This window comes from Crocodylus siamensis, chromosome 12 (genome assembly GCF_052110815.1).
Source record: "Crocodylus siamensis isolate JL-2025a chromosome 12, ASM5211081v1, whole genome shotgun sequence".
Classification (NCBI taxonomy): Eukaryota; Metazoa; Chordata; order Crocodylia; family Crocodylidae; genus Crocodylus; species Crocodylus siamensis.
Window position 1 is genome coordinate 11,419,924 of NC_143406.1, and position 26,746 is coordinate 11,446,669.

At 54.4% G+C, this 26,746-nt stretch overlaps 1 protein-coding gene across 1 annotated transcript; it reads left to right on the forward strand.

The window, feature by feature from the left end:
* Positions 1 to 49: 49 nt before the first annotated feature.
* CLCN6 (Cl-/H+ antiporter 6) lies at positions 50 to 21,009 on the forward strand. The gene is made up of 23 exons (XM_090024037.1): positions 50 to 137; positions 227 to 289; positions 371 to 436; positions 762 to 827; positions 1,370 to 1,436; positions 2,141 to 2,247; positions 2,450 to 2,576; positions 3,252 to 3,319; positions 3,890 to 3,948; positions 5,257 to 5,389; positions 6,171 to 6,284; positions 6,533 to 6,699; positions 8,244 to 8,370; positions 8,687 to 8,813; positions 9,116 to 9,269; positions 9,362 to 9,521; positions 9,658 to 9,764; positions 10,377 to 10,563; positions 11,115 to 11,272; positions 11,734 to 11,890; positions 13,570 to 13,677; positions 14,390 to 14,515; positions 17,211 to 21,009. Exons 1-23 carry the CDS (start codon positions 69 to 71, stop codon positions 17,289 to 17,291), a joined length of 2,598 nt encoding a protein of 865 aa, XP_089880163.1. The 5' UTR covers positions 50 to 68; the 3' UTR covers positions 17,292 to 21,009.
* The last annotated feature ends 5,737 nt before the right edge of the window (positions 21,010 to 26,746 follow it).

Consider the following 26,746-nt stretch of genomic DNA (forward strand, 5'->3'; position numbering starts at 1 on the left):
CTCGACACGAAGCGAGCTGATTGGCTGGCGGGCTGCGACGCGGCGCGGGTCACGTGGGGCGGCGGAAGATGGCGGCGCGGGGCTGCTGCTGCTGCCGCTGCTGCGGGGAGCGCGAGAGCCGCACCCCCGAGGAGCTGGTACGGGCCGGCGGGCGGGCGGGGCGGGGGGAGGCGTGGAGAGGCAGCGCTGCGCGCCCCGCCGCCCCTGACCCCGCTCCCCCCCGCAGACCATCCTGGGCGAGACCCGCGAGGAGGAGGAGGACGAGATCCTGCCGCGCAAGGACTACGAGGTGCGGGGCCGGGCGCCTCACCCCCCGGGGCCTGGGCGTGCGTCCTGGGGCTGGGGCGTTAACCAGGGGGTGTCCTTCCAGAGCTTGGATTACGACCGCTGCATCAATGACCCGTACCTGGAGGTGCTGGAAAGCCTGGACAACAAGGTAGGAGCCCGTCGTTTGTCGCGCCCGGCCCGGGGAGCCGGATCCACGCCAAGAGCTGGCACCGCGCGCCGGTCTGACCCGGGAGCAAAGCCGTGCGGCTCTCGGCTTCGCTGGCAGGAGGGCGGAAACGGCCCTGGGGGCGCCTGTCCCGAGCCTCGTGTCGGTGGCTCGGGCTCCCAGCCCTGCTGGGTGTCACCTCCGGGGGGGCTCGTCTGTGCCGATTCCTCTCTCTGGCTCCATCCAAAGCGGCGATTGCAATCCTCCCATCCCCTGACTCCCCGCCGCACGCTGCTTTGACTTGCCTTTGTTTTTCTGCCCCAAACAGAGAAGCCGGAGGTACGAAGCGGTCAAATGGGTGGTGGTCTTTGCCATCGGCGTCTGCACGGGCCTGGTAAGGAGTCTGCAGGGTGCAGTGAGGAGTCATGCAAGGGCTTGACGCCAGCGGTCTCCACGAGCTCACGACAGGAGAGGGCCCTGGGCTTCCTTAAAAGCAGAGCTGGGTCCAAGGCTGGTCCGGCCTCCCCGAGACTTGCAGGGGGTTGAAATTCACTTGGTTCCTATGGGGTAGCATTCTTCTCTCTGCAAGTGCTGTTGATTAATCGTGTTTTCACAGGGTTTTCCTTGCAGATTCCCCAAATGCCAGTGTTCTGCTTAGGGGGATAGCATCTGCCATAAGCAGCTAACGAGCAGACTGATGAGGCAGGGTGCTAAGTTGGAGCAGAACTGTGTTAACCGCCTCTAGGGATGCTTGCTTTGCTGCCTGCATTTAGACCTCTCAGGGTGCCTGAAGCCAGGAGGGGTCTGGGTCTAGGTCTGTCTCTGGTTTGATGCAACCTGGCGAGACCTGGGCGTGGCGAGTTCCCAGGACGTGGCAGGCTGGTGTGTGGCACTGGTGAGTGGTCATCTTTCATACTTGCTGCTGCCTTTTCCTAGGTGGGACTATTTGTAGATTTCTCAGTCCGACTCTTCTCCCAGCTCAAGTTCCGGTTGGTACAAAGCTGTATCCTTTACCTTCTGCCTGGTTTTGTGCTGTGCTGGGTGACCTCATTGCTCCTAAAGGCTGCCTCCCCTGGACAGCTCTTCAGCTCTGCATGCCTCTTGATTTAATAATTCATGGGCTTTGCTTCAGCAGCTGGGCCAGTCTCTAAGGCAGAGGTGTCTGGCCATGAGGTAGCATGGATGCCCCTTGACTTGGGCTTTCTGACACCGGAGGTTTTGGCAAAGCTCCCCCGCATGGGACGCCAGTTTGGAGCTGCAAGTGAGGTTCACACTGGGCTCACCTTGTATCCGACCCCTCTAATACCCCTTGGTATCAGAACGTGACTTACCTCGGGCTAGCAGCAGGTACAGTGAGCTGAGCAGGGCATCCCATGCCCTGCTGGAAGAGTCTCATTTGACTGTTTTTATCCCCCAGTCTCATGCTGCCCTGACTCTTCTGCTTCATGCACAGGAGATGCTACCAGCACTTCTCTTTTGTTGCTGGGCCCTGTGACAGCCTACTGGAGAATGCTGCTCCAGGGAAAGCATGCTGTGCTAGATGTCTCTGATAGCTTGGCTGGGAGGGGGGCTGGCCTGGGGCTCTGCTTTCCAGGGTGCGGTGGTGAGTACACTGGCTGGGAGGGGACGAGGCAGGCTGGGCCCCTAGGAGGAGGTCTCACAGAGCGTTCTGCAGGAGATGCCCCTTTCCTTGACTCTCTCCCACAGCAGTGGAGGAGTGCAGTGAGAAGGGCTGCCTCGCTCTGTCCCTGTTGGAGCTGCTGGGCTTCAACCTGACCTTCGTCTTCCTGGCCAGCCTGCTTGTCCTGATCCAGGTGAGACCGTGCTCCCCACCCCAATCCTTCTTATCTAACACAGGAGGTGTGCTGAGGCTCTTGCCCTCCTGCTACACTTTCTGCTTCAAGGACTTTGCAGGCACTAAAAATAAAGTCTGGCAGCACATTCTGGACTTATCAGTGTCTGATCTTTGCTAAGCTGGACGCTGACATGCCTAGTGCAATTGTCTCCTTTCTGCAGCCGGTGGCCGCTGGCTCTGGCATCCCTGAGATCAAATGCTACCTGAATGGGGTGAAGGTGCCTGGGGTAGTCCGGCTCCGGACGCTAGTGTGCAAAGCTCTGGGTGTGCTCTTCAGTGTGGCTGGAGGTAAGAGGGGTGGGCGGCGTGGGTTTTCCTCAGGCTACAAGAAGTCATTGCATGCAAAAAGCAATAGTGGAAGTTTCTGTCTCTGTTTGTGCATGCACCTTGATTCTGCGGAGATGCAGCTGGGTCAGGGTGGAAGTGCAAGCTTCCGGGTGGCTGCAGAATCTGGAAATGATAACGAGCCATGAATTAAACACTGGCAGTGAAGAACAGAGCTCCAGCAGGCCAGTTAGTGGCAGGGAACTTGGTGCTGCTTTGTGGAAGGCAGGTGGGAACCAGCAAGCAAGATGCTCCTTGGCAGTGTCTGAACAAGGCTTGTGGGGATTGTCACCTGGGTGAAACCATCTCTGGTGGGATTGTGCAAGGCATGGGCAGCATTTCTGCCCGATGGGGTAGAAAGTTCTTGTGCTGAAACACATGTCAGTGCAGAGCTGCACCCTGCAGTGTATGTTTCTGCCTGACGCTGCCCAGAACCCAGAAGTGAGCTCTCATGTGTCAGCGATTGTTGTCTGCTCTTGCCTTGTTATGGGGAGGTTGGAAACACCCTGTGTGGAGGTGTGTTGTTGCATGTTGCCCATTGCAAAGGAGCTGGGAGCCCTTGCCTGTCACAGCTGGGCCAGAGGGAGCAGGCCAGACTGACCAACAGAGCCATGCAGTGAAGCACTCTGTGTGTTGCAGGTCTCTTTGTGGGGAAGGAGGGTCCCATGATCCACAGTGGGGCTGTGGTGGGTGCTGGCTTGCCACAGGTGAGTGCTGGCAGTGCCCTGCTGCTCTCCGGGCTGGGCTGGGCAGGGCATGCTCTGCAGTTTATCCCTTCTCACCTTAAGTAAGACATGGGTTGGGATGAGATGGGTTCTTAGAAACTTAGTGACAGAACCCCTGTATGTGGCCTTGGAGTCTGGGCTCTTTGTACTGAGATGTGGAGGCAAAGCTGCCCCCAGTTCACCAAGGGCATCTGCCAAGGAACTGCACAGGGGTGCAACACTGGGCATTGATCTCCTTCACAGGCTGAGAGGAAGTCAAAAAAAGGGTGCTGGAGAGTGGCCAGCTGCAGCTGCTTTGCAACAGTCCCTCAGGGACACAGCTCTCCACCCTGGCATAAATCAAACGCTCTAAGCAAGACCTGATGGGAGAGCAGCCAACCATCTTATTGAATAACAATTTTCCTTGTCTGCTTTCCCTCCCCACTCCTCTTGTTGCTGCAGCCTCAGGGCAGAGGCAGACAGAGTAGTCCTGGGTCCTGGGTTGGATGCTCCTACATGTTATGGGAGGATGGGGCTGCCTTCACCCATGTCTGACTTTGTCCTTCTCTCCAGTTTCAGAGTATCTCTTTGAGGAAGATCCAGTTTAATTTCCCCTATTTCCGCAGTGACAGGTGCGTGTTCTCCGTGGGGCTGTTCAGGGAAGTAGGGGTCTGGACTGAATGGGTCAGTCAGTGAGGCTTTGAACTCCTCCCTGGGAATCCTGCTCTCCAGGGTCCTGCTGCTCAGGGCAGCACCATTGCATCCCACGTTATCTCCAAGTAGGTTTAGCCCTTGGACAGTGCAGGCTACTCTGTTCCCTGTGGTGACTGCAAGCAACAGTACAACATGACTAATTGATTGAGGGACCATCACTGATCAGCCATATGCAGTGCACATTACCAGTTCTTGGTCTGTCATGATACCATAGCAATTGAAATGGAGCAAGCAGCAGCACAGAACTTCACACCGGCCTCTTCACAGCTCCCTTGCTGCCAGCTCAGTTCTGTAGAATTAGCTCGTTCTCTTTTGGCAATCAGCATGTGTGAAGCATGTTGAAAGTGTGCCAGCCCCAAGCATACATTGCTCTTACTGGCAACCATCTCATAGGCTTCAGAGAGGAAATGTAAAAATGCAAGGCACGCACAATTTCTGCGGGTCAGTGAGAAGAAGGAAGAGACTCTAGCTAAATGATTCTTGAAACGGCTGATGGCACTAAAGGTTGTGCCGAGTTCACACAGACTCTTGGCACAACTAGCAAAGCGTCATGTGAATGTAGTTAATTACTTGACATAGCTCTATGAAAGCTTTATCCTAAGAAGCATATGAGCTCAAAGAAGTGTACCAGTAATAGCCTGGTGCCAGCTGCCTTCTCATGCTGCCCTCTGAATCATCTTGTGGTTCAAAGCTCTGCTGCATGTGCCCAATGAGAAGAAAGTCCTCATGCTGGGGGCAGGCACGGGCTCTTGGCGGGGGTTGTCTCTGGCATGTTGGAATTTTTCAGGTTTCCCTTGTGCTGCTGGAGCAGAGTTATTGGGTCCTGGCTGCAGAGCACGGTCCCAGCTGGGTTCCCCAAGGGATAGGAATTGATGATACAGATCCCTCCAGGGGGCTCAGATGTTCAAGCGATGCTTGGAGGGGAGCCCTTCCCTGAAGCAGGGACCTGGTGGCCAGGTGAGACTCCCTCATGTGGATGGGCCAAATCATGGTCTCCTGTCCATTCAGAGGGCTGCGGCAGCATGAAGATAGGATTGTCATACTGTACCAGTTCACCAGGCCAATGTGAGCCTCTTTGAAAGGAAGTGCCCGCTCGCTGTGAGCTTGCTGCATAGCACCACATTCCTCTAGCTCCCTTTGTCTTCGTGGAGGTGAAAGGCCATGGGGGCCAAAGAGTTGTTCCAAGACTGCCTTGACGAAGTGTCCTTGTTTCCCTCCTCACCCAGGGACAAAAGGGACTTTGTGTCTGCTGGAGCTGCTGCAGGTGTGGCGGCTGCCTTTGGGGCCCCAATTGGGGGCACGCTCTTCAGCCTGGAGGAGGGATCCTCCTTCTGGAACCAGGGGCTCACATGGAAAGTGGTGAGTAGTGACGTCAGCTCCTTCCCAGAGAGGGGGTGTCCCAGCATGGTGGTCCAGAGGCAAGCCAAGCCCCACTCCCTACTCCCCCAAAGCTTCATGGGCCAATGTGAGCTACTGCTAGTTTTGGTGCCAGGAAGCAGAAATGCCTTCAGGAAGGGGCTGCTGAGAAGCATCAGGGCAGCACCAAGAGTTGGCTTGGCCCCCACTTTTCCACTAGGCAGATGCTATGTGAGGGCAAAGGCTGCGGTTAGGTTCCTTCCTGCTCGGGTACTGTGCTGACATGGCCTCCGCTTGGCATTTCTGTGGCACCCCTCTTGGAATGAGTTTAATCTGGCTCTTGCAGTTACCTGGGGGAATGTGACCCGGCTTTTTCCTACACAGCACTTTGTCACTACTAGACTGCTGCAAGGCTCCTCTTCCAGAGTGGAGAAAGGGAGCTGTGGGCTTTGCCAAGTCCAAAACACCAGCCAGAGCCAATTAAGGACAAGGCAACAACAAGCTGGATTAGTTCTGTGCAAATTTATTTTCACTGTAGCCGGTCAGTGTCCCAAAGAGAACTTATAGGCAGGCGTGTTGCAGGGATTTCTGGACAATATGCTCAGGCCTGTGTTGCCCTGGGGGTCAAACTAGGTGACCATGGTGATCCCTTGTGATTACAAAAAGTAGCTGCTAAAATTTACCTTGCATTTCCTTCAGTGCTAGTAGGATGCAATCATCTCTTACCCAAAGGCAAGGCTTCGCTGCTGTTGACCTCAGTTGTTTTTGTTCTTTCCTTCTGCAGCTCTTTTGCTCCATGGCTGCCACCTTCACCTTGAATTTCTTCCGCTCTGGGATTCAGTTTGGGAGTTGGGGGTCTTTCCAGCTCCCGGGGTTGCTCAACTTTGGCGAGTTCAAGGTGTGTTGTATGTCATTCCCCCTGCCCATCAGTGGTCCTTGCTCTGCCCAGATCCATACAGTTAGTTGTAGAATCCTGCAGAAGGGAAAGAGCTCCTCCTCCAGAAATACGGTTCTGTTCTGTGGACAGTGCTGTCAGCGGTGCCCTGCTTGTAGTAGACTGACTTGAGGGAGTCTGGCATGTCCTGTGTGCAACTCCACGTGCTCTTCCATTTCCTGCTTATCTCTGCTTTCCCTTTTGGTTCTCAGTGCTCAGAATCTGATAAGAAATGCCACCTCTGGACGGCTGTGGACTTGGGCTTCTTCATCTTGATGGGCATCGTCGGGGGCCTTCTCGGAGCCACCTTCAACTGCTTGAACAAGAGGCTAGCCAAGTACCGCATGCGCAACGTGCACCCCAAGCCAAAGCTGGTCAGGTACCCAGGCTCCCCCCTGCCTGCATTGTTGCACGTGTCTGCACTGTCTTTGCCCATAATGCCTCAGAAGGGGCCATGAATTTACAACACCAAAACCTCGTTTGGCAAACCAACCAAACTCTGGCATGCATCCACCGATGCATCTCAAGCAAAACCAGAGATGTTCTCCTCCTGCTTTACTCAGCCTTGGTGAGACCACAGCTGGAGTACTGCATCCAGTTTTGGGCCCCTCACTTCAGAAGGGACATGAATAAGCTTGAGAGAGTCCAGAGGAGAGCCACTCTTATGATCCAATGCCTGGCAGGCAGGCTGTATGAGGAGAGGCTGAGGGATTTGGGACTCATCAGTCTGGAAAAGAGAAGGCTCGGGGTGACTTGGTAGCAGCCTACAATTATAGAAGAGGGTTACATCAGGACCTGGGAGAACACTTGTTCACCAGAGCTCCCCAAGGGATAACAAGGTCTAGCAGCCATAAACTTCAGGAAGGCTGATTTAAACTCGACCTAAGAAAAAAGTTCTTTACGGTGTGAGTGTCCAGGGTCTGGAGCAGCAAACTCCCCTCAGAGGTGGTGCAAGCACCTACTCTGCACTGTTTCAAAAAAGGTGGATGTTTTCATTGCTGGGTTCACTTGATCCCAGCTGACTTTCTGCCTATGATGGGGTGTGGGGGGGGGACTGGACTTGATCTCACAAAGTCCCTTCCAGCCCCTAATGTCTATGAAATCTATGAAACCTAGCAGCTCAAAACATTGCACTAAAATCCAGGTGTGAGGCAAAGAAGGTGCTAAGGGTGGAAGGTGCTAAGGGTGGCTGATACAATCCGGGTCTCTCTGTGATGTCTTGTGGTATACAAGTAGCCAAGACTCCTTTGTAATGAGTATGAAGGGATCCTTTACCAAAGCTGCCGTACACAAACAGATCCGTGGTTCTTAGCTTCTCAGCTACGAAAATACAGTCTGCAGTGTACCGCATCATCATGCAGGGGCTGTCTGGGTCTTGTCCCAGAAGTGGCTGAAGGAGCAATTGACTCTACTACCATCCACACCCCACCCCTCCCCTAGTCCTTCTTACTGAACTGCCTAGCTAATTTAATCGGGTTTAACAGCTGGACTGTGTCTACTCCATTGGGAAAAGAAATGGCTACCTAACTGAATCCCTGATGATGAGAAATTGCCACTTAATTAAACTTGGCAAAAACAAATTATGAAGGAGAGAGAAAAGCTCATTGGCCACTAAAAGTTGTGTTGGGATGTTGTTTTTAATAGTCACATGGCTGTGCCTAAAGGGAGAGGGCTTGGGGATGGGGGAGAGCTTAGAGCCACATCTCAGATCCTGGCAAGGTCGTCTCCAGTTGCTGGGATGGGCAGGAGGGCCTGGTGCTGGTAGCTTCAGTGGGAGTGAGTAGCTGGAATTTGCAGGGCTAGCATCGAGCAGTCTCTGCCCACTGTGACTCAGAGCAGTGCTGAGCTCCGTGCAGGGGGTAGGGATATGCCAGTGCCCGTGCAATGCAGTTTCGGTGCAGGATTCCTGTTCTATGCCTACAGGGTCCTGGAGAGCCTGCTGGTGTCACTCACCACCACCGTTGTGGTGTTTGTCGCCTCCATGGTGCTCGGGGAGTGCCGACAGATGTCCTCCACCAACCATAGTGGCAATGGCTCCCTGAGCTTGCAGGTAACACTTTCTCCCCACAAAAGTGCCTGCTATGCATAGCAACACAGCAGCCTCTGTCTGCAAATAATGCCTGTGTGTGTAGAATTTCAGTAGCAGAACCCATGTGCTGCAGGGCTGGGGTGTGGAGCTGTCCCTGGCAAAGCAGGTGCTTGTGTATTATTTTTGTTGGCCAAGTATACGTCAAGCCCCAGATCAATCCTCAGAGTCTTGGGTTTGATTCCCCCATGGTCTCTGTTGCAGGCAGGCTCAGTCCTGCCCTAGTGACAGCTCCCAGCATGCTGCCATAGCCTGACAGGGTTGTCTTGCCATTGGTCAGGACTCCTCTGAGGACTTGAACGCAAGCATCAAGACCTTCTTCTGCCCCAATGAGACCTACAACGACATGGCGACACTGTTCTTCAACCCCCAGGAGTCAGCCATCCTGCAGCTCTTCCACCAGGACGGTGAGCAGTCATGAGAGGCAGCCTGGGCTGCCCTCACGTGCCCCCCTCAGCCTCTCCAGAGCCTCCTGCTTGCCCTTCTGTGGTGCTTTTATGCAAGGGTCTCTTCAGCTTTCCTTGGCTTTTGTGCCTTTTCCCCTGGCTTCTTCCTTGCCAGCTGTCTTCACCCAGCTTTTGACTCCAAGAGGAAGGAGCTAGTTAGGGATGGAGAGTCAGCTGTAAGCCAGAGGAGGTGGTGGGCTGTGAGACTGCCTCTGAGTTGAGCCAGCCCATGCCCCTCGGTCATAACTCTTCTTGTATTGCAGGTACTTTCAGCCCAGTCACACTCTCCTTGTTCTTCCTTCTCTATTTCTTCCTCTCCTGCTGGACGTATGGGGTCTCCGTGCCCAGCGGCCTGTTTGTTCCGTCACTGCTTTGCGGGGCTGCCTTCGGACGGCTGGTCGCCAACCTCCTGAAAAGGTGCCTCGTGCGCGTGTGGTAGGGCTGCCACCAGTCTCCTATCAGCTGTGCTGGAGTCCTGTCCTAATACCGCATCTGACCTTCCTCCCCAGCTACATTGGCTTAGACCACATCTACTCAGGGACCTTCGCGTTGATCGGGGCGGCCGCCTTCCTTGGGGGCGTGGTCCGCATGACGATTAGTCTCACTGTTATCCTGATAGAGTCCACCAACGAGATCTCGTATGGACTTCCGATAATGATCACACTGATGGTGAGTCCACATCCTCCTCCTCCTCCTTGCCGGGGTTTGGTTCCAGCTTCTATCTGTGGGTATCGGTTCCGTGCATTGACCTGCTTCTTCTCTCGCACAAGATGCTGTCATGCTGTTGGTTTCCTTGTCTCTCCAGGTGGCCAAATGGACAGGGGATTTCTTCAACAAGGGCATCTATGACATCCACGTGACCCTGCGGGGTGTGCCGTTGCTTGAGTGGGAGACTGAGGTGGAAACGGACAAGTAAGGGGGGCTGCTTTTGCCAGTACTTGCCATCAAGGGCTGTTACACTCTCTCCGAGGGCATTGGGAAGTGCCTTGAGGCTCCCACAACTGAAGGGCTGCTGTGGAAGAGGAGTGGGGTTTCATTGCTTGACAACACTGGGTGTCAGGCAAGCCCTCCCACATAGTCTCCGTCTTCTGGGCAGGGCATGCAATTTTTCTCATCTCCAGAGTGAAGTTTGTATTGCCTGAGGAAGCTAAGAATGTGTTGTATAATGTACCTGTTAAGCTTCCCTTTGCCCCACTTTCCGTTGACGGGTGGCGGTGTGGCAGGGCTCCCTGGGGTTGGCAGAAGATCCCTAGGGCATTACCCTTGTATGCAGAGATCCTGCTTGCCATGCCAGATCTGAGCCTGTGAGGTACATTGGTAAGGGGCTGGTGAAAACATCACTGCCTTAGCACTTCATTAATAGAAACAACAGCCCCTTGGGTGTTGTTGGAGAACTCTTGTTCTCCATCTGCTCTGCTTGGTATACTTCTGCATGGGACCAGCCCTGCCCCATGCTGGCATGTGACTGCACACCTGCTCCCAGCAGCATCCCTGCATCCCCTTTGGATTTCTCGGTTGCCGCAGGCTGCGAGCCAGTGACGTCATGGAGCCAAACCTGACCTACGTCTACCCCCACACCCGCATCCAGTCCCTGGTCAGCATTCTGCGCACGACCGTCCATCATGCCTTCCCAGTGGTGACTGAGAACCGAGGCAATGAGAGGGAGTTCATGAAAGGGAACCAGCTCATCAGTAACAACATTAAATTCAAGGTGAGGAGGTGGCAAGCCTCTGGGTGGGCGTCTGCTGTCCTGTAGGAAGGCACCTGGCTGGGTCTCTCCTGCTGCTGGAGCAGGATCAATACCCGCCCTAGTGCCCAGTTTGTCGTCTGATTAATCCTAGGGTCCCTGGGTGGTGGGGTTGGAGGTTCAGCCCATCCCTTGTATTGTAGACTGTGGCCGAACAGGAGGAAACTCGCTTTCCAACAGCACAATGTTCAGGCTGTAGAACTGCTCCTGGAGACATAGAGCAGTGTGGAAGGGAAATGATCTCTTGTGAGACGCTTAAAGCTGGCTGGGAAGGATTGTTGAAAAGAGCAACTGGATGCTGATCAACCGGCAGCCCTGCTCCATCTCTAGTTTCACTCTGCAAGAAGGATGCAGCCAATCCCGGCATTCTTGCAGTGCATCATCCCAGAGAGCCTTTTGCCTGTGACATAAAACCATACCAACGGCTTGGGCTAGAAGGGGCCAGGCTGGTTTCTGCCCCAATCTGACCAGTGACCCACTGTCCAGGCTACTCACAATTCTGCTCATGCCCGCAGAAATCTAGTATCCTCACCCGGGCAGGGGAGCAACGCAAGCGAAGCCAGTCCATGAAGTCCTACCCATCTAGTGAGCTGCGCAACATGTGTGACGAGCACATCACCACAGAGGAGCCACCTGAGAAGGAGGACCTGCTGCAGCAAATGCTGGAGAGAAGGTGGGGCCAGGGGAACAGGATATGTCCATCTGTGAACCTTACTTACCTGCCTGCTGTCACCACAGGGGCCAGGCACCTCAGTAGTGCAGTGGGGTGGGACTAGTATCTGTGAGGAGCTGTGGCCTGGGACTTGGAGTGATCTGCCTGAGACTCCTCTCATGGGAAGACTGAGGCAGAGCAGGGGCTTGGGCTGAGGCTCCTCCCAAGCCCTGCACTGGTGTCTGGACCCTGGGAAATCCTAGCTTGGCTCTTCTGTTGCTGCCTTACGTGGTCTGTGAGTCACTTGGCCTCTCTTGGCTACATTCTGTGTGGTGGGGAAGCGTTTGTCCATCTCTGGTGAGGGCACTGCGTACAGGGATGGCCTTTAACATCCATTGGGGCAGAGTGTCATGGTAAAGGCTTCTCTGCCGTTACCATGTGAGATAGTCGGTGGGGGTTGTTACAAGGCATTTCTGTCGCAGATATACCCCCTACCCCAACCTGTACCCGGACCAGTCTCCCAGTGAGGAGTGGACCATGGAGGAGCGCTTCCGACCTCTTACCTTTCATGGCCTCATCTTGCGCTCACAGCTGGTCACGCTGCTCGTCCGTGGAGTGTGTTACTCTGAGAGTCAGTCGGTGAGTGCTGCAGGGTCCTGGAAGGACTCTGAGCCCGCTGTCCCCTCACAGCCAGCTGGGAGGAGTGGATGGGCCAACAGTGTACCCAGGGTGGGTTTACAGCATGGTCAGTCTCATCTTCAGTTTGAAGCTGCAGCTGGTTAAACTAAATTCTGCCTTGTGGCTTTGAAATGAGTATGAGTGCAGCTGGGGCAGATCCTGAGGGGATGCAGTGATGCGGCTGCAACCCCATGTCAGACTGGTCCGTGCCGCTGGAGCTTTTGAGGACTTCAGGAAAGTCCCGAAGTGGAATAGAATCCTCCCTTCCCCTCCGTGCTCAGAGCCACCTCTCCTCTGTCTCTGTCAGAGGGCTGTGCGAAATTTCTGCAGCTGTTTCATTTCAGAAGTGTTTCGGCCCGTTTCGGAAAAGAAAAAAAACCAAACCATCCAAAACATTTTGGGAAGAGTCCAGCACAGCCCTGCAGATCTCCTTTTAAAGCGCCAGGAGGCTGGGGCAGGGCAGGGCAGCCATGGGGGCTTCTCCTGTGGCTCCTCCTGCTGGGGCAGAGGCAGGCACAGCTGGAGGAGCCTCAAGAGAAGCCCCCATGGCTGCCCTGCCCGGCCCCAGCCTCTCAGCACTTTGAAAAAAAAAAAAGGCTCAAAACTCAGAAACGGATTCGACCAAATCAAAACAGAACAGTGATCCGAAACACGGAAATGAATCACTGTTCTCTGAAACTGCCAAATCCAAAACCAAAGCAAAACCTATCCATTTCGCACAGCCCCAGTCCCCTCCCCTCCTTCCTCTGTGTCCCACCTGCTGTGGTTGCTTTCTCTGTTGTCCCAGGGGCAGGGGAGTCTCCGGCGCTGCTGCCTGCTCTGGCTGGGCTTATCTACAGCACTGATAGCAACAATGGCTTCCCACTTCTCCTCCTGAGGGAACCCACCCACTCCCTGCTGCTGCCACTGTTCCCAGCTAACCAGCTCAGCTGGAGCAAACAGGAGTAGCTCTAAAGCTGCCCCTTCCCTCCCCTCCCCTCCCCTCCCAGTGGGAAAATCAGCAGCAAGTAGAGTTTGGGTTGGGGGAGAGGAGGGGACATGCCTCTGAACATGGCGGGGGAAGCTTACCTGCTTTGGGAAACTTTAAAAAGTCCCCGGAGGCTCCTACAGCCCAGTTTTCCTTCACTAGTGGGTTGCAGTGGGGAAGAGGGTGGGAGCAGGGGTGCAACCACCCGATCAGCATGGGTGGCTGCTCTTGCACCTGCTTTTGCCAAATCCTGGATCTGCCCCTGACTGCAACTATCCACCTAGGCAGGCCTGGGAGAAGGATGCAGGTTCTAGGCCCAAATGCATGGTGTATTGCCAGGAGTGGGGAAAGGAGGGAAGATACTAATGTTTAATTGTTTGCCTATATGCTGCCCCACCCTCCCCCCACCAGCTTGTTGGTGCTGCCTTACAGGGTGGGGACTTAGACCCCAGTGAATCAGAAGACTGATCAGTCCTTTCCTCTGCTGAAAATGCAGCTTGTCCCATTTCCATTGGCCCCACTCCCTTGCATTGGTCTCTGACCATGCTTCTCCACATGTATGTAGCTTTCTGAGAGCGGAGGTGGGGCCTGGGTGGTCAGTGTGGACTACATCCTTGCTGTGCCCTTATGCAGCCCCAGGCATTCGGCTGATAGGAATACCGTTGCTTTCCAGAGTGCCAACCAGCCCCGCCTGTCCTATGCAGAGATGGCCGAGGACTATCCCCGCTACCCAGATATTCATGACCTGGACCTCACGTTGCTCAATCCACGCATGATAGTGGTAAGAGAAGCTGACAGGAGCTTGCTTCTATGTTGTAGCACCCTCTTTGTGAGGCACAGAAATGTTGATACCTTTTTAAAAAGGTTCCTCCATAACCTCAGATTGAGGAAACCCAATAGGAGGGCTCAGTGCCAAACTCAAGCTCTGTCCCCCTTGTAGTGGTATTTTATGTATAGGTACAGATGCAAATTGCTGTGGGTAATGGTGACTGAAAAGCTATGTTCCGCTACCATCTGCCAGCCTCGGGACTTGTGTGTGTAGGAAAACTGCCTGGAACAGCAATTCTGCAACAGCTCTCTGTGTGGACACTCGTATTTCAGATATGAGTGGGTATTTTGGGCCAGGACAACGTAATCTGCTTTCAGATCAGTTTGTCTTGTGGTCTAAGTGAGAAGAAATGGGTTTGGGTCTTGGGTTTGAGCAAAACACAAGATATTGGCAATCTCTCTACTCTCAGGTAGGATTTGAGAAGACTTGGCACTTGCCCAGTCAGTTGGACTAACAGCAGTCAGAAGTTCATGGCAGCACTGAAACCTATTTTAGGATGTGGTGTGTAGAAATAAAAGGATTTTGGGGGCACCTCCCCAGTGCAGAGAAGGAGAACTTGGAGTCAGCTGTTAGGTGCCTTGGTAACCCCATGTCAGCTTCTAGGGCCACCGACGCCTGCTCTGAAATTACACTAATTGAACCCCTTGTTTTATTTTTCCCCTAGGATGTCACACCATATATGAACCCATCTCCTTTCACAGTCTCCCCAAACACTCATGTCTCACAAGTCTTCAATCTGTTCAGGACCATGGGGCTCAGACACTTACCCGTTGTGAATGCTGTGGGAGAGGTGAGTTCTGGTGGAGGGATGCGCTGTCCCTACCACCCTTAACTTGAGCAGGGGAATCTGTTAAGGGACACATTTGGGCATCTGGATGTCACTTTAACTGCCTTGACTGATGCCTCTTGTAAAGCTTTACAAGAGGCTTTGTGTGAGGTTGAGCCACTGTCCTGTCTGTGGGCTGGATTCAGCCCTGGTTGGCAACCTCAGGAAGCTTTTTCCTGATTGTTACCACTCCCAGATCTTGGGCCACTTTACAGAATTCTTCACAAATAGCACTATTTAGGCCAGAACGAGCCCTGGTAATAAAATACTTGAGTACCGAGTGGAGACATCATCTCTGATGGTGATTTGCATTGTATTCCTTCAGGAGGTGGAAAGCACAGAAACGACAGAGTTGGGGTTTAGGTAGATACCAGTTGCACTGGAATCCTTTGACTTCAGTGCAAGCTGTTACCATGCAGCTATCATGTGCGCATGCCTCTGTGAGGATGTAAGGGCAGAAACAGATATTGCCTGATGTCTCATTTGTCCTACCATAAAAATGTTTCTGGCAGCCCAAACAGTGAGCCCATAGACATTGCTACCCTCTTGCACCATGTTAAAGAATAAATCAGTGGTGTGGCAGATGCTTTTAGCCCTGTGGTAGGAAGGTAGAGCAGCCTGAGCTGTTTCTGCTGTCTAGCTCCTGTGGTTTTGAAGGCTCTGGGATTTTCCTCAAGCTCCAGGGACACCTGCCTGCTTTCCCTGCTTAGAGAGGCAACCCAGGGAATCTGGGGTGCCTCTCCATCAGTGGGAAAGTTGTGGTTCCCTGCTGAGCCAGACCAATCCCCCTCAATCACAGGAGGAAATCTAGCTGATCAGGGAAAGGCCCTTTCCTGCTCAGCCATATATTCTCCCCACCAATCATGGGGACCGATCTGAGTGGGAAGGGAGATTAGGTTGCCCCTGTCTTCCACCATTAATGGTGGGACAAGGGGCAATGTGTGTTTCACCTGATGAAGCAATCAGCTGTGCCAGGATACATTACAGTATGACTGATCAGCTTCATTAGTCAACATCTATTTCTAGCCTGAGCATAGCAAAACCATGATAACTTCAGCTCTGTTTCATTCAGAGTTGGCACACGTGTTTGTTTCTGTAGTGATACGTGCAACAGGCACTTCCTAACAGCTGATGCACTCTCAAGCAGACGCTTCCCTTTGCCTCTGGACTTAATTGCTTTTGACATCTTGACCTGGCACCTTCAGTAGCCAAAAGTGACCAGCAGGTGTCATCAGCTTCCCATAAACCAAGCATCAACCTCCTTCATTAATCCAGGAGCTGGAGTGGAGCTAGGAGTTGCTAGGGGCATTTAGACACACACATTTGTGTGCTCTGACGTGCCAAAGATTCAATGTATTGCAGCAGATTTGATTAATTAAGTCCATCTGTCAGGGCGTGGAGGAGACTGTCAAATCTCCACTAGGACTCTGGTGGCAGAGCCTGAAGCCTTGAAGTCTGAGCAGAGGCTGAATGACTAGATAGGGAACAGAACCCAGCACCCAGCCCATTTCCACATTCCTCCACAGAGGTGTTTTGGACAACACACACAAGCACCAGCAAGAGCTTGTACCATCAGCTGGCAGGCTTTGAAACACCTCTTCCTGTCTCACTCTTGCCACATCTGGCTGGGCCTTTAGGGCATTTGTTCATGTTTCAAAAGCACCTGGCCCTGCAATGCATACATTTGTATAGGCGGCAAAATGCATGTTAGTGCGCAGAAAATGGCAGCAGTGCACTTTTGAGCTAAAACATCTTTGTGTTTTAGTTCAAGACCATGCCACCACCATTTTCTCAGCACTGACGCATATTTTGCCGCTTATACAAATGTATGCATTGCAGGGCCAGGTGCTTTTGAAACATGTACAAATGCCCTAAAGGCCCAGCCAGATGTGGCAAGAGTGAGACAGGAAGAGGTGTTTCAAAGCCTGCCAGCTGATGGTACAAGCTCTTGCTGGTGCTTGTGTGTGTTGTCCAAAACACCTCTGTGGAGGAATGTGGAAATGGGCTGGGTGCTGGGTTCTGTTCCCTATCTAGTCATTCAGCCTCTGCTCAGACTTCAAGGCTTCAGGCTCTGCCACCAGAGTCCTAGTGGAGATTTGACAGTCTCCTCCACGCCCTGACCCACAGTGCTGCCTGGTAGGCACCCAGCAGTTGTACACTCAGGCACCAGTGACCCTTCATACTCACACAGGTATGCACCTGCCTTGAAAAAGTTGGGGCTATTATAGGGCACATGCCAGTTAAATCACAGAAGCTGAAAATTGGTGACTTAAGGTCTTATCTCCACCTTACTGCACTTAGGTGTGTTAAGGGGAGGATATCCCTGTTAACATAGGTTTGCTACTGCAGCTCCCTTTGTGCAGGGCTGCATGGGTTAGCAATTCCTGTGTGCTCAGGGCACTGAGCTGTTGCATCCCCATTGCGGTGCTGCTCCCACTGCAGTCTGCTGGTGTCCTTCACGTGGAACGTGGGTGCAGAACAGCAGTGAGGGGGGGGAATTTGCACTGGCTTCTGCTCTAGGTTCACACCCAGCTTCTCTGAGAACTACTTTTCTCCCTCGGCTCTCAAGTCAGACAAAAAAGCTCCCTGAACTGCACCCTCTGCATGTAGGCACCCCAGCTGCGGGTGACTGGGGCATCCTTCTGTCTCCTCCAAACAGATCGTGGGAATCATCACTCGACACAACCTGACGCACGAGTTCCTGCAGGCGCGGCTCAGGCAGCACTACCAGACCCTCTGACCCTGCCCCAGCCCAGCCTGGTGCCACCCCCTCCATCACACCCACATTCCGCTTGGACCCCAGATGGCCGCCTTGCGGAGCGGCTCCTCACGCACGGAGGCTGGGGACTGAAGACCACCTAGCTGGCCAGAGGACCAAGGAAACACCTGCACCTGAAGCTTTTGGCTGGCCTAGAGAGGCATTTCATTGACCACTCTGAGCCCGAAACATTGCTCCTTCCCTGCTCCTGCCAGGTCTGGCATCAGGTGTTGCCCTGGCACTGCTCTGCCTACAGGGTAAAAACCATGCTCCCCCACCTCCTCGTTTATTCTGTCTCCCTCCTTGCTCCTGCAGCAGGTGCCTTACTCACATGAGAAGGCACCATTGCCATGGCTGAAATCAGACACTGCAATTTGCTAACAAAGAGCCCGCTCCTAGGTGAATGGCTATTCCCAGATTGCTCTCTCCCCCCAGGAGACCCCAGTTGCACCAGTTTTTCTCTGGTGTATGTCTGTTCATGTCACTTCTCCAAGCTCCTTCCTGCCCTTCCAGTGCTGGGATCCCTGCTGTCCCATTGCTCTCAGCAATCAGCTGCTGGTGCAAATCAGGAATCCACAGTAGCTTGTAGCTGTGCCTCTTTTGGATGAGGAATGCTTCACAGAGTGACATGAGAAAGTGATCCCAGCCCCTCACCCCCTTAGCTGTGGCCAAGGATTCCCCTTGGAAGAGAGCTTTTATATAGGGTGTTCTTGTTTTTTCCTGTAATGCAGTGGAACGCCTCATAGGAGTGTTATACAGGCATTGTGGCCTGCTGTCTCGGTTCAGGCCTGGGGATCCCAGGGTGTTTTCATTGCTAGGACTAAGGAGAAGGAGGAAGGGCTACTTCCTCACTCCCCAGAGGAATGCGTTGCTCCTCCTGCTTAAATTCACAAGCTTCTCCCAGCTGCTGCCCCCATCCACTGGCTCAGTCCACATCATCCCTGCTGTGGGCAGCAGAGGTGTGATGCTGACAGGGCAGCAGGGGCACTCAAGGCTTGTGATTGCTGGGTTCAAGAGCAGCAGTGGTAGGGGCTGTCCACAACTCCCAGTGCACCAGGATCTTGGCGGCAGCAGAATCGCCTGGAGGGCCAAGGCAGCACTTTGGAGCCAGTCGCAGCCAGTCTGGTGCCTCAACAGGTACCATCCTGGCCAGCACCTGTATTGTTCCAGCAGGCTCCTGCCCTTGTGGGTTTGCATTCAGATAACCCTCTGTGGGAAGCTGGCCTCGTTGCCTCCAGGGGCCCAGGCTCTGATGGGCTTGATAAAGCACAGAGCTTTTTTGCTTTGCTCCCTTGGAGAGGCTGGGCTGAGGAGCCCAGGGAATGCTTCTGAGAGAGGCTTCCCTGCAGTCCTGTTAACCTGTTGGGTGCCAAGAGGACGTGTCTGGGTTCCTGGCTTGTTAGGAGCTATCTGGAGGGCAGAAGTCACCATTTCTGTGTCCTATGTGCAGGGGAGTGTCTGGCCTCTTCAGGGTGAAACTGGTGGGGCCTGTGGTGCACTGGTTTGCTTGCAGTGAGGTGGCAGGAGTGTCCCACTCTGGCTAGCTCTTGGGACAGCCTCTGCCTTGGGGTGTGGGGGGGGGATACTCCAGGTGACCAAGCTGGTTTCAGAGCAGATCTCATCTGCGTAGGGTGGCAGTGTGAATAGACCCAAGCTGTAGGGTCTGGGTGCAGTTGATCTTTGCAGGTAGACGAGTTGTTGCAGAAGGAAGGCACAGTGCAAGCCAAGACTGGGTTATTGACTCCTTGCTGCCGTTGGCAAGTCCCTGGAGGGTCTGCCACAGTGTCTCCCGTGAGAGTTTGTCAACCTTCTCCAGGCCTCTCCCTTTCTGCTCCCTCACTGGAGGCTGATAGCAGACCTCTGGCTGAGCCCTGCTTCTGTTCTCAGAACGGGCAAAGGTCTGTGCCATCCAGAGTATGATGAGATAAGCCTGATGCCTGTCACCGCACCCTTGCCCTCAGCCTCTGGCTCCTCTGGTTGTCTGGATGCTGTTGGAACCGTGCCTTCTGGCTTGGGGATGCCCTCTGGGGTGGGAGTTTAAACCCATTTCCACCACCTTCCAGCTGCCTTTCTCTGCCGCCACCGCTCTAAGCAGTCCTGCTCGCTTGTAGGAGCCTTCTCTGCTTAGCTCAGGTGAGGTGTGAGCCCCACAGCGTGAAGCAAAGGGATCTTAGTGCCAGCCCCTCTATCTTGTGCCTTCACTCAGACTGTGTCGCTGGGTGGGAGTAGTACTGCTGTGCTCCTCAGGGCCGTTGTCATTCCCAAAGGCAGCTGTCTTAGCTGCTATGCCATGTTAGTCTAAATAGCTACCCAGGGAATAGATTTGGACGTGTGCTTCTGCCTTGTGGGAGGATTTCTGTGAGCCTCCCCCGAGTCCCTGTGAGGAGCGCTGAGAGGTGGCTTCTATAGAGCTCGCTTCCCCTGTGCTCTGGGGACAAGGATGTCTGTGTCCCTGTTCTGAGCGAGAACAAACATATCCAGGAAAGAGCTCCAGGTGGCCCCTTTCTCCTTCCAGAGCTAGGCTGCAGGTATGAAATAGCCTCTCTAGAGCTCGCTGCCATTGCTCCTGGGTTGGTCCCAGTCATGCAGTAGAACAACCCACTAAAGCAGCGTGAAGACCTCCCTCGGGTGGAGTTTGGGATGCTGCAGGATGTGCTGCTGGCATTGACCAGACCCTGCCATGCCTACCTCTTCCCCCTTGAGTGCCAGTCCTGTCCCTCCCACCTCATCTCTCCCAAGTCCTGTTTGGTCTCCTGCTTCCCTTCTAGCCCGTTGCCTTGAGCTAATTCTGTCCCATTCTCTTCCTCCTCGGGCTGGGGCAGTGCAGGGTGTGGCTGAACATCTCATTTTCATTCTGGAAGACAACGAACCTGGCTGAAAGGTACTGCCCAGGCATGTCTGAGCACCCTGTGCTGCTTGGCTCCAGCCCTCTTCCAGTGCCATTTGCTTTGCCCGCCTGTCCCATGTACAAACCTCCAGCAAAGGGAGCGACTTCCTCTTCTCGCTGTGCTAGAGAGCACAGCTTGGGGCAGGGGATGGGACCCCGCTGGTCTTTTGAAGCGAAATCCATGAGTGGACTTGCTGCGTCTGCCTAGCGGGGTTGGCCATAGCACCTGGGTCCGAGGGGCTAATGGAACAGCATGGCGGTCTGTAACGCAGCACGTCTCGCCTGCCAGGGTGGTGGGTCCAAAGGCTCTTGTTAGCCTCATCAGACTTCCCCGTGCCCCTAGCCAGTCTTGTAACTTCCTCACATGTTTAACTGCTTCTGGTCTGGCACTGGCTGCTCCTCGGCATACAAAGAAATATCAGCCTAACACAGGTGCCTGTAACCCTTACTCAGAGCAACACTAAAGAACAGAGTCTGAGTACTGGCTCAGTATTGATGGCGAAAGCTTGGGACAGTGGGGGGCACTGGCTCGGTGTCCCAGGTCCCTGTGCAGTGTTCGTAGTGGTTCAGGTTGTGACCCCTCTGTCCTGTGAGTTGTTCCGATTGTAGCAACGTATCTCATTTGTGTTGGTTTCCGTTTGGTTTTTTTGCACTGTTCTGTTCGGAGATGACGGAAGCTGATTCCACGGTGTACATAAACTATTTTTTTTAAATTTGTATGAATATATTTTTATTTTGAACTTTGGCACTTGGGACATATTTGTGTAACCATAACCTGTCTGAGAGTAAAATGTTGGTGTGTATCCTTCTGCACGTCCTGGGCCTCGTGGGTTCTTTCTCTTTCTGCTTGGCTTATTTGTTTGACACCTGTGATTTGGTGGGGAATCAATGGTGAAATAGACCCAACTCAAAAAATCAGAATTTTTTCCATGTAAGAAATGGCACTTGTGGATAGGGCACCAGCAAGAACTACTATAATTGTTGATACGAGTGATTATTCTAGTCCCTTCCCTTTCTGACAGCGGCCAGTACCAGTTGCTTACAAGGAAGCAGCCCTCTGGACAGCAAGGTGGCATCTGTCTGCAGGATGCATTTTCTTGTACCTGCCCCGCTGAAGGGTTGGCTCCCCCCTGGATTATACCCTAAAGCAGCAGTTTTTTTATCCCTTTCAGAAACCTGTTTTTAAAGCCTGTACTGTTTGGGTGTCCTTACCCCTCTGCTCCTATGTGCTCTGCTGTGGCTTGGTCCTTTTGTACAGGAAATGAGATTCTTCCGGGTTATTTTTTCCCCCCTCCTCCATCCCACGCCTGAGAGGTGTTTGTACGCAAGATTCTTCTGGTTTTTCCTTAGCTGGAGCTCATCCTGATTTCCTCCCTAGCCATTAATGGGTGCTGGCGCTGGCTTTATTTTCCCCAGGTGTGTGACTGCCTCTCTCTGGTAAGAAATGGGACTTGCTCAATTCAGCCCCGGTCCCAGTCATTGTGTGGAGCAGAGGTGCCCAAGGGATCCCACAGTGCAGTCTTGGAGACTGGCAGCACTGGTGACTGCCCCTCTCCCCTCACTGCACCTCATACAGCATCGTACACTGGGTAGTCCTGGCTCTTTGTTCATCTATCCCCATGCTACCCCATGCTACTGCTGCTGCGCTACCAACTATTGTACTTCCCTCCTGCTCATTGCCTTGAGTGTCCGGGGTAGAAACAAGGGGAATGGCTTCAACTCAGGACTTGTGTGTTTAAATGCAGGAAGCAAGGAAGCACCAGGCTCTGCCTCTCCTGTCTGCTCTAGAGGGAGCCCAGGCCTGGTGGCTTCCTCCCCGACCTCCAAAACAGGAGTCCAGATGCAGGCCTTATTCAGGACATTGTCTGAGAGCACAGCGCAAGCTCAGCCTCCCTACTGTCCACAATAGCCTTGCAGCTGGCTGGAGTGAGACCAAGAGACTGACAGGCTCTGCCAAGGTGTCATGATGGGAGGTGAGGTTATTGCTTGGAAAAAAAGCACCAGGGTGGGGCAGGGCAGGGTGCTCCTCTCCTGCTTTGCCTTGCATTTTATACCTGGCAGCCCAGGTGGGTTAATACCATGGTTGCACAGCTATGCTTAATGCAACCCAGTGCCTGATTTAAATTCTTTCCCAGGGGGGTGGTGGGCTCATTACAGTCGAGCATTTTAATTACCCCCACAACCAACCACCCACACTTACAAATGAGCCTTGTCCTCTTATTGCACTCCTTTATTGAAGGAAAGAGCCAGGACTGCTCTTTCTGTCCAAGGTGCTGAAGCTCAACTCACAGCTGCGCTGCTCCGCTTCGTGCTTCAGAGAGTCGGTCCTTCCACCGTGAGGTTGGGCAGTGGGGAGAGGCACATGGTTGCTTTGCAAGTGAAGGTGGCTACCAGGCAAACACTACCTACTACATCTGGGATAACAGGGCCAGCTCAGGGAGCTCTGATTCTCTTGAGCTGTAGATGCCTGGGTCTCAGAGAAGGGAAGATAAGGATCGTCCCTGTTTCCAGGCCTAGCATCAAAAATGCAGGAAGAAGAGGTCATACTGCTGTAATGGTGGAAATCTAGTCAAAGTATTTGTTATCTTAGTGCCTAGAGATCAGGGCCCTATGGTGCTAGGTGCTGTATGGGTATGTATATGAGACTGCTGCTTTGCAGAGCTGACCGGGTCAAGCAGGTCCCCTCTATCAACACCTAGCTTCTTCCCAACACCTCGTCCAGCCTTGCTCCCAGGCTAAGGGGCATCTCTGCCGGAGGTCCCTGCCCTGCCAGCTTCTATGGCATGCTGATGCCTAGTTGTGCCAGCCTCGTAGCCCAGCACCTCCCAGGTGTTGCCCTTCTTGCACTCCCCCTCCTGCCTTTATGCAGGTTTTGCTAGGTGCTGCCAAGAAAGAGCAGATGAAACAGTACTTCTGCTCTGCCTCCCCTACCTACAGGTCTCTTCCTCTGATCAGGCTGCCTAACGAAGTCATGCTGTTCCCCTACCACCACCTCTGGTCTGGCATTAGCTGGTTTCTCCAGCACTTTGGGGGTTGGTTCCATGTATGTACAGCACGTGTAGTGATATGGCAATGCAAAGGTGCAAGCTGCCTCTGAGGGGATGAGTTTTGCCATATCCCCCTGAGCAATGGACCCTAAAGATTATGGTCCTTCATGGTAGCAGGTGGCAAATTCCCCCCCTCTGGAATCAAAGCATGGCCCTGGAGAAGGTTGTCTCAGGTGGGGTCTGAGACCCCCACCCCCAGGGCCTGGTGCGAGGAGCTCTTTGCACGACAGCAGAGGGGTCTGGGCTGTCAGCCAGGAGCAGCTCACCCCTCATAGCCAGGCCCCAGAGACCAGCATGTTGGGTGACTCACTCTTACGTGTATTTTAAGCCTGGGATTTAGAACTAGCCGCCTGGGTGCTACAGCCTGTGATGAGGAGGGAGTGAGGGGGCTCCAGCGGAAGCATTACAAAACAGAGGCCCATGGTTCACCAGAGCCCTCCTCCTGGCTGCCCCATCACAGTCCCCTTCCCAGCCCCCCTTACCCTGTATCTGTTGCATCCCAGCCCACTCTGGGCCGCTATCTTGTCTAACCGCTGGCCAAAGCAGTCTGAGGCCCTTCTCAAGCTGTGGGGGGAGGTCAGCAGGGCTTGCAGTTTGCTCCTCAGGCTGGAAGGAGGCTTCTCCTGCAGCTCCCAGCTCCCGTGCCCCAAGGCAGGGTCTTCCCCTTGGGGTCCAAGATACTGTCTGTCCCAGGGGTTCCTGTGATCTGCAGCTCCCTCGCTAAGTCCTCCTGCATCTTCTAATGGGAGCTTGTCCTCCAGGCGCTCCAGCAGGGTCTAAAATGCATAGAGAGAAAGAGAGATGTCAGGCAGGAGAGCGTTATGTTGGCCTCGGCGGGAGCTAGTAGGGCAGCAGAGCCAGCCCTCCCTGCTCACCCTGGCCAGCGTCATAGACCTCGGCGTTCTACCTTTAAATCAGCTAGTTCAGGAGTGGAGACCAAGCCATACGTGGGATGGGCTCTAACCTGTCCCTGGAGCTGAGTGATAATGAGAAAGAGCAGCGTCAGCAGCAGGGAGACCTGGTGGGCAGTTGTACTCCACAGGCCCATCTTCCCGTCTTCCCTTGGCCTGGTGCTCTCCTCCTTCCTGCTGTGAGCTGGCAGTCTTGTCCCCCTCCACTTATATGCACCACAGTGGAAAGAGTCATGCCCCAGGCACGAAGCCCCTGCATTCTGTCACTCGCCCACGATAAAGCATCGGCAATGGGAGCCAGCAGAAGATTCCCTTTTACAGTTATCGGGGCCAGGGCCTGGACAGGGATGGCTCCAGCAGGACTGCCGGCGGGGCCCGCATTCCTGCCTACTTGTCTCAAGAGGTTTCACACTTCCAATGTGTGAGAGAAGCACCAAAAATGCACCCCGTTATCTCCCTGTGAGGCCGCTGGGCTCTTGCTTCTCTCTCGCAGAAACAATTAGACAAGCGTTGGACAACTGGCCGGCAAACACTAATGGGCATTGTGGCCGTGGCCAGGCATGTGGGAGTGGTACTGAGGAAGGATGCTCTCAGCAGGGGAGAATGGCATGTAAAGACGACACCCTCTCGTGTCTTAATTGCTTGCTATCTGTACTGTTTCCTGGGAGCTCCAAGGATGGGCCAGGGCCCCTTGTGTCTGGCGCTGTCCCTGCCCCAAGGGGCTCCCTGTCCCCTGTAGCTGTAACTGGGCTCAGCTCCCTGGGGCCAGAGCTAGTGGGTGTACATTGCAGCGTTCATCGGGGAAAGCCCCGTGGGATTTGTTCTGCCCCACGCTCCTTGGCACCGCCGAGCCTCTGCCCCTAGTTCTTCTGGGGGATGCAGCAGAGCAACGCCAGCCCCTCAGCCTCTTATTTCCTGGACTTTGGGTCAAGGCTTGGTGGGGAGTAGCACAGGAGGGAGAGGAAAGAAAATGTTTGATCTTAAACGGCTGGAGAAATAGCTCTGTGGGCTGGTCGGCTCCTAAGCCCTGTGTGGCTCCGGGCTTGTGCAGGGCCTGGCAGCAGGGGCCCACTGGTCCTGCCCAGCTCCAGTAACTAGTCATGGTTCCCCCAGCAGCATGCGCCTTGGGTGCTGGGGAGAACTGGGTGCTCTAGGAGCTGAGCCCGCCTGGGCCTCGGTGTCTCTGCTGAGACTGTAAGCAGGGATAAAGGGGGTTGTCCTGCGGACACAGATTCACTGGAGCTCAGGCTGGGGCAGCCTGCAGGAAGGCAGGGAGTTTCAACTGAGCTGGTGCCCTGACACCGAGCTTCCCCATGGGCCGTTGAAAAGGAGTCCGGGTCCAGTGCTCCCGACGCCGCCTCACAGCTAGTGAGAAGGGGAGAGCAAGCAGGAGCCTGGGGGCCCAGCGATCACACGCTGCATCAGAGGCAGGGGTGCAGTCCAGTGAGCTTCAGCCCCAGGAGAGGCTGGGGCTGGGGCTGGGGCTGGGGCTGCATTTGCCAGGGGAGACCAGCAAGTGGGCTACAGGGCCAGGAAGATGCAGAGAAGGGAACCGTGAAACCCCACAGCTCCTCAGTACCCAGGGCAATTTTCACCCAACCAGCACAGACCAGCTCCTGCCGCCTCTCCCAACCCCCCTGGCAGGCACGCGCGTGTGATTATAGCTACCCAGCAGTGGGGAAACCGAGGCAGCGAACAAAGCTGTGGTTTACCCCATGCCTGCAGGAGCTGAGCTCAGACCACTGGACAACACTGTCCCCCTCCCGTGTAAGGAACGCACTTGGCACTTCCATGCAGACGCTGGTCCTGGGCCAGCCCCCCTTGACCACAGCTGGCACCTTGAGTTTGGGCCGGCCCTCTGGCCGCAGACTTCCCCAGCTCTACGGGACCCCAGCCCGTGCTCCCGACCTGGCTCCACGATCTCCTGCAGACGCTTAGCCATAAAACTCAGTGAGCAGGGGATGCTTTTTCCTAGATGACCTCCCTCAACCAGCTTCTCCCAGACCGCAGGGGCTATTAACTTATGGCCGGCAGCAAACACAGACTCGTTCCACCAGGAACTGGCTTGGGGTTGCCGGAGTCACCTGGCCAGCGGGTCGGGCAGCCCAGACTCTTCTTTCCACTTTTAGCACGTTCCACTCCCCTCCTGAGTGTTTTGTGCCCGGGGGGCCGGCAGGGAGGGAGGATTTGCAAAGCCCTGATGTGTCGATGAAATGCGGCTCCAGCAGGGGCTGGTCGTGCTGCTCGAGCCAGGATTGTTATTGCTTTCCCCAGCCTGCAGCTTCTCACTGGCCTGGCGCATGGTGCCGATGTCTCATGGCTGCCTCCTACAGTGCTCCTGCTGGGACCAGCCCCATGGGACAGCACTGGAGTTTCCTCAGTCTCTGCTGCAAGGCGGCAGCATGTTGCCTTTATGGAAAACACTGCCCTGCTTTATCTGCAAAGGGACTAGGCCATCTTAGGCTTCTTAGACCAATGTATAGGCATCTCTGAGATCCTCAACACTCCCACTCAGCCATGCCCAGGCCGGGTGGTGCCTATAGTCCCCAAGTACTTGGGTTTCTCCTGGCAAAGTCCCCTGGGCTCCTACGT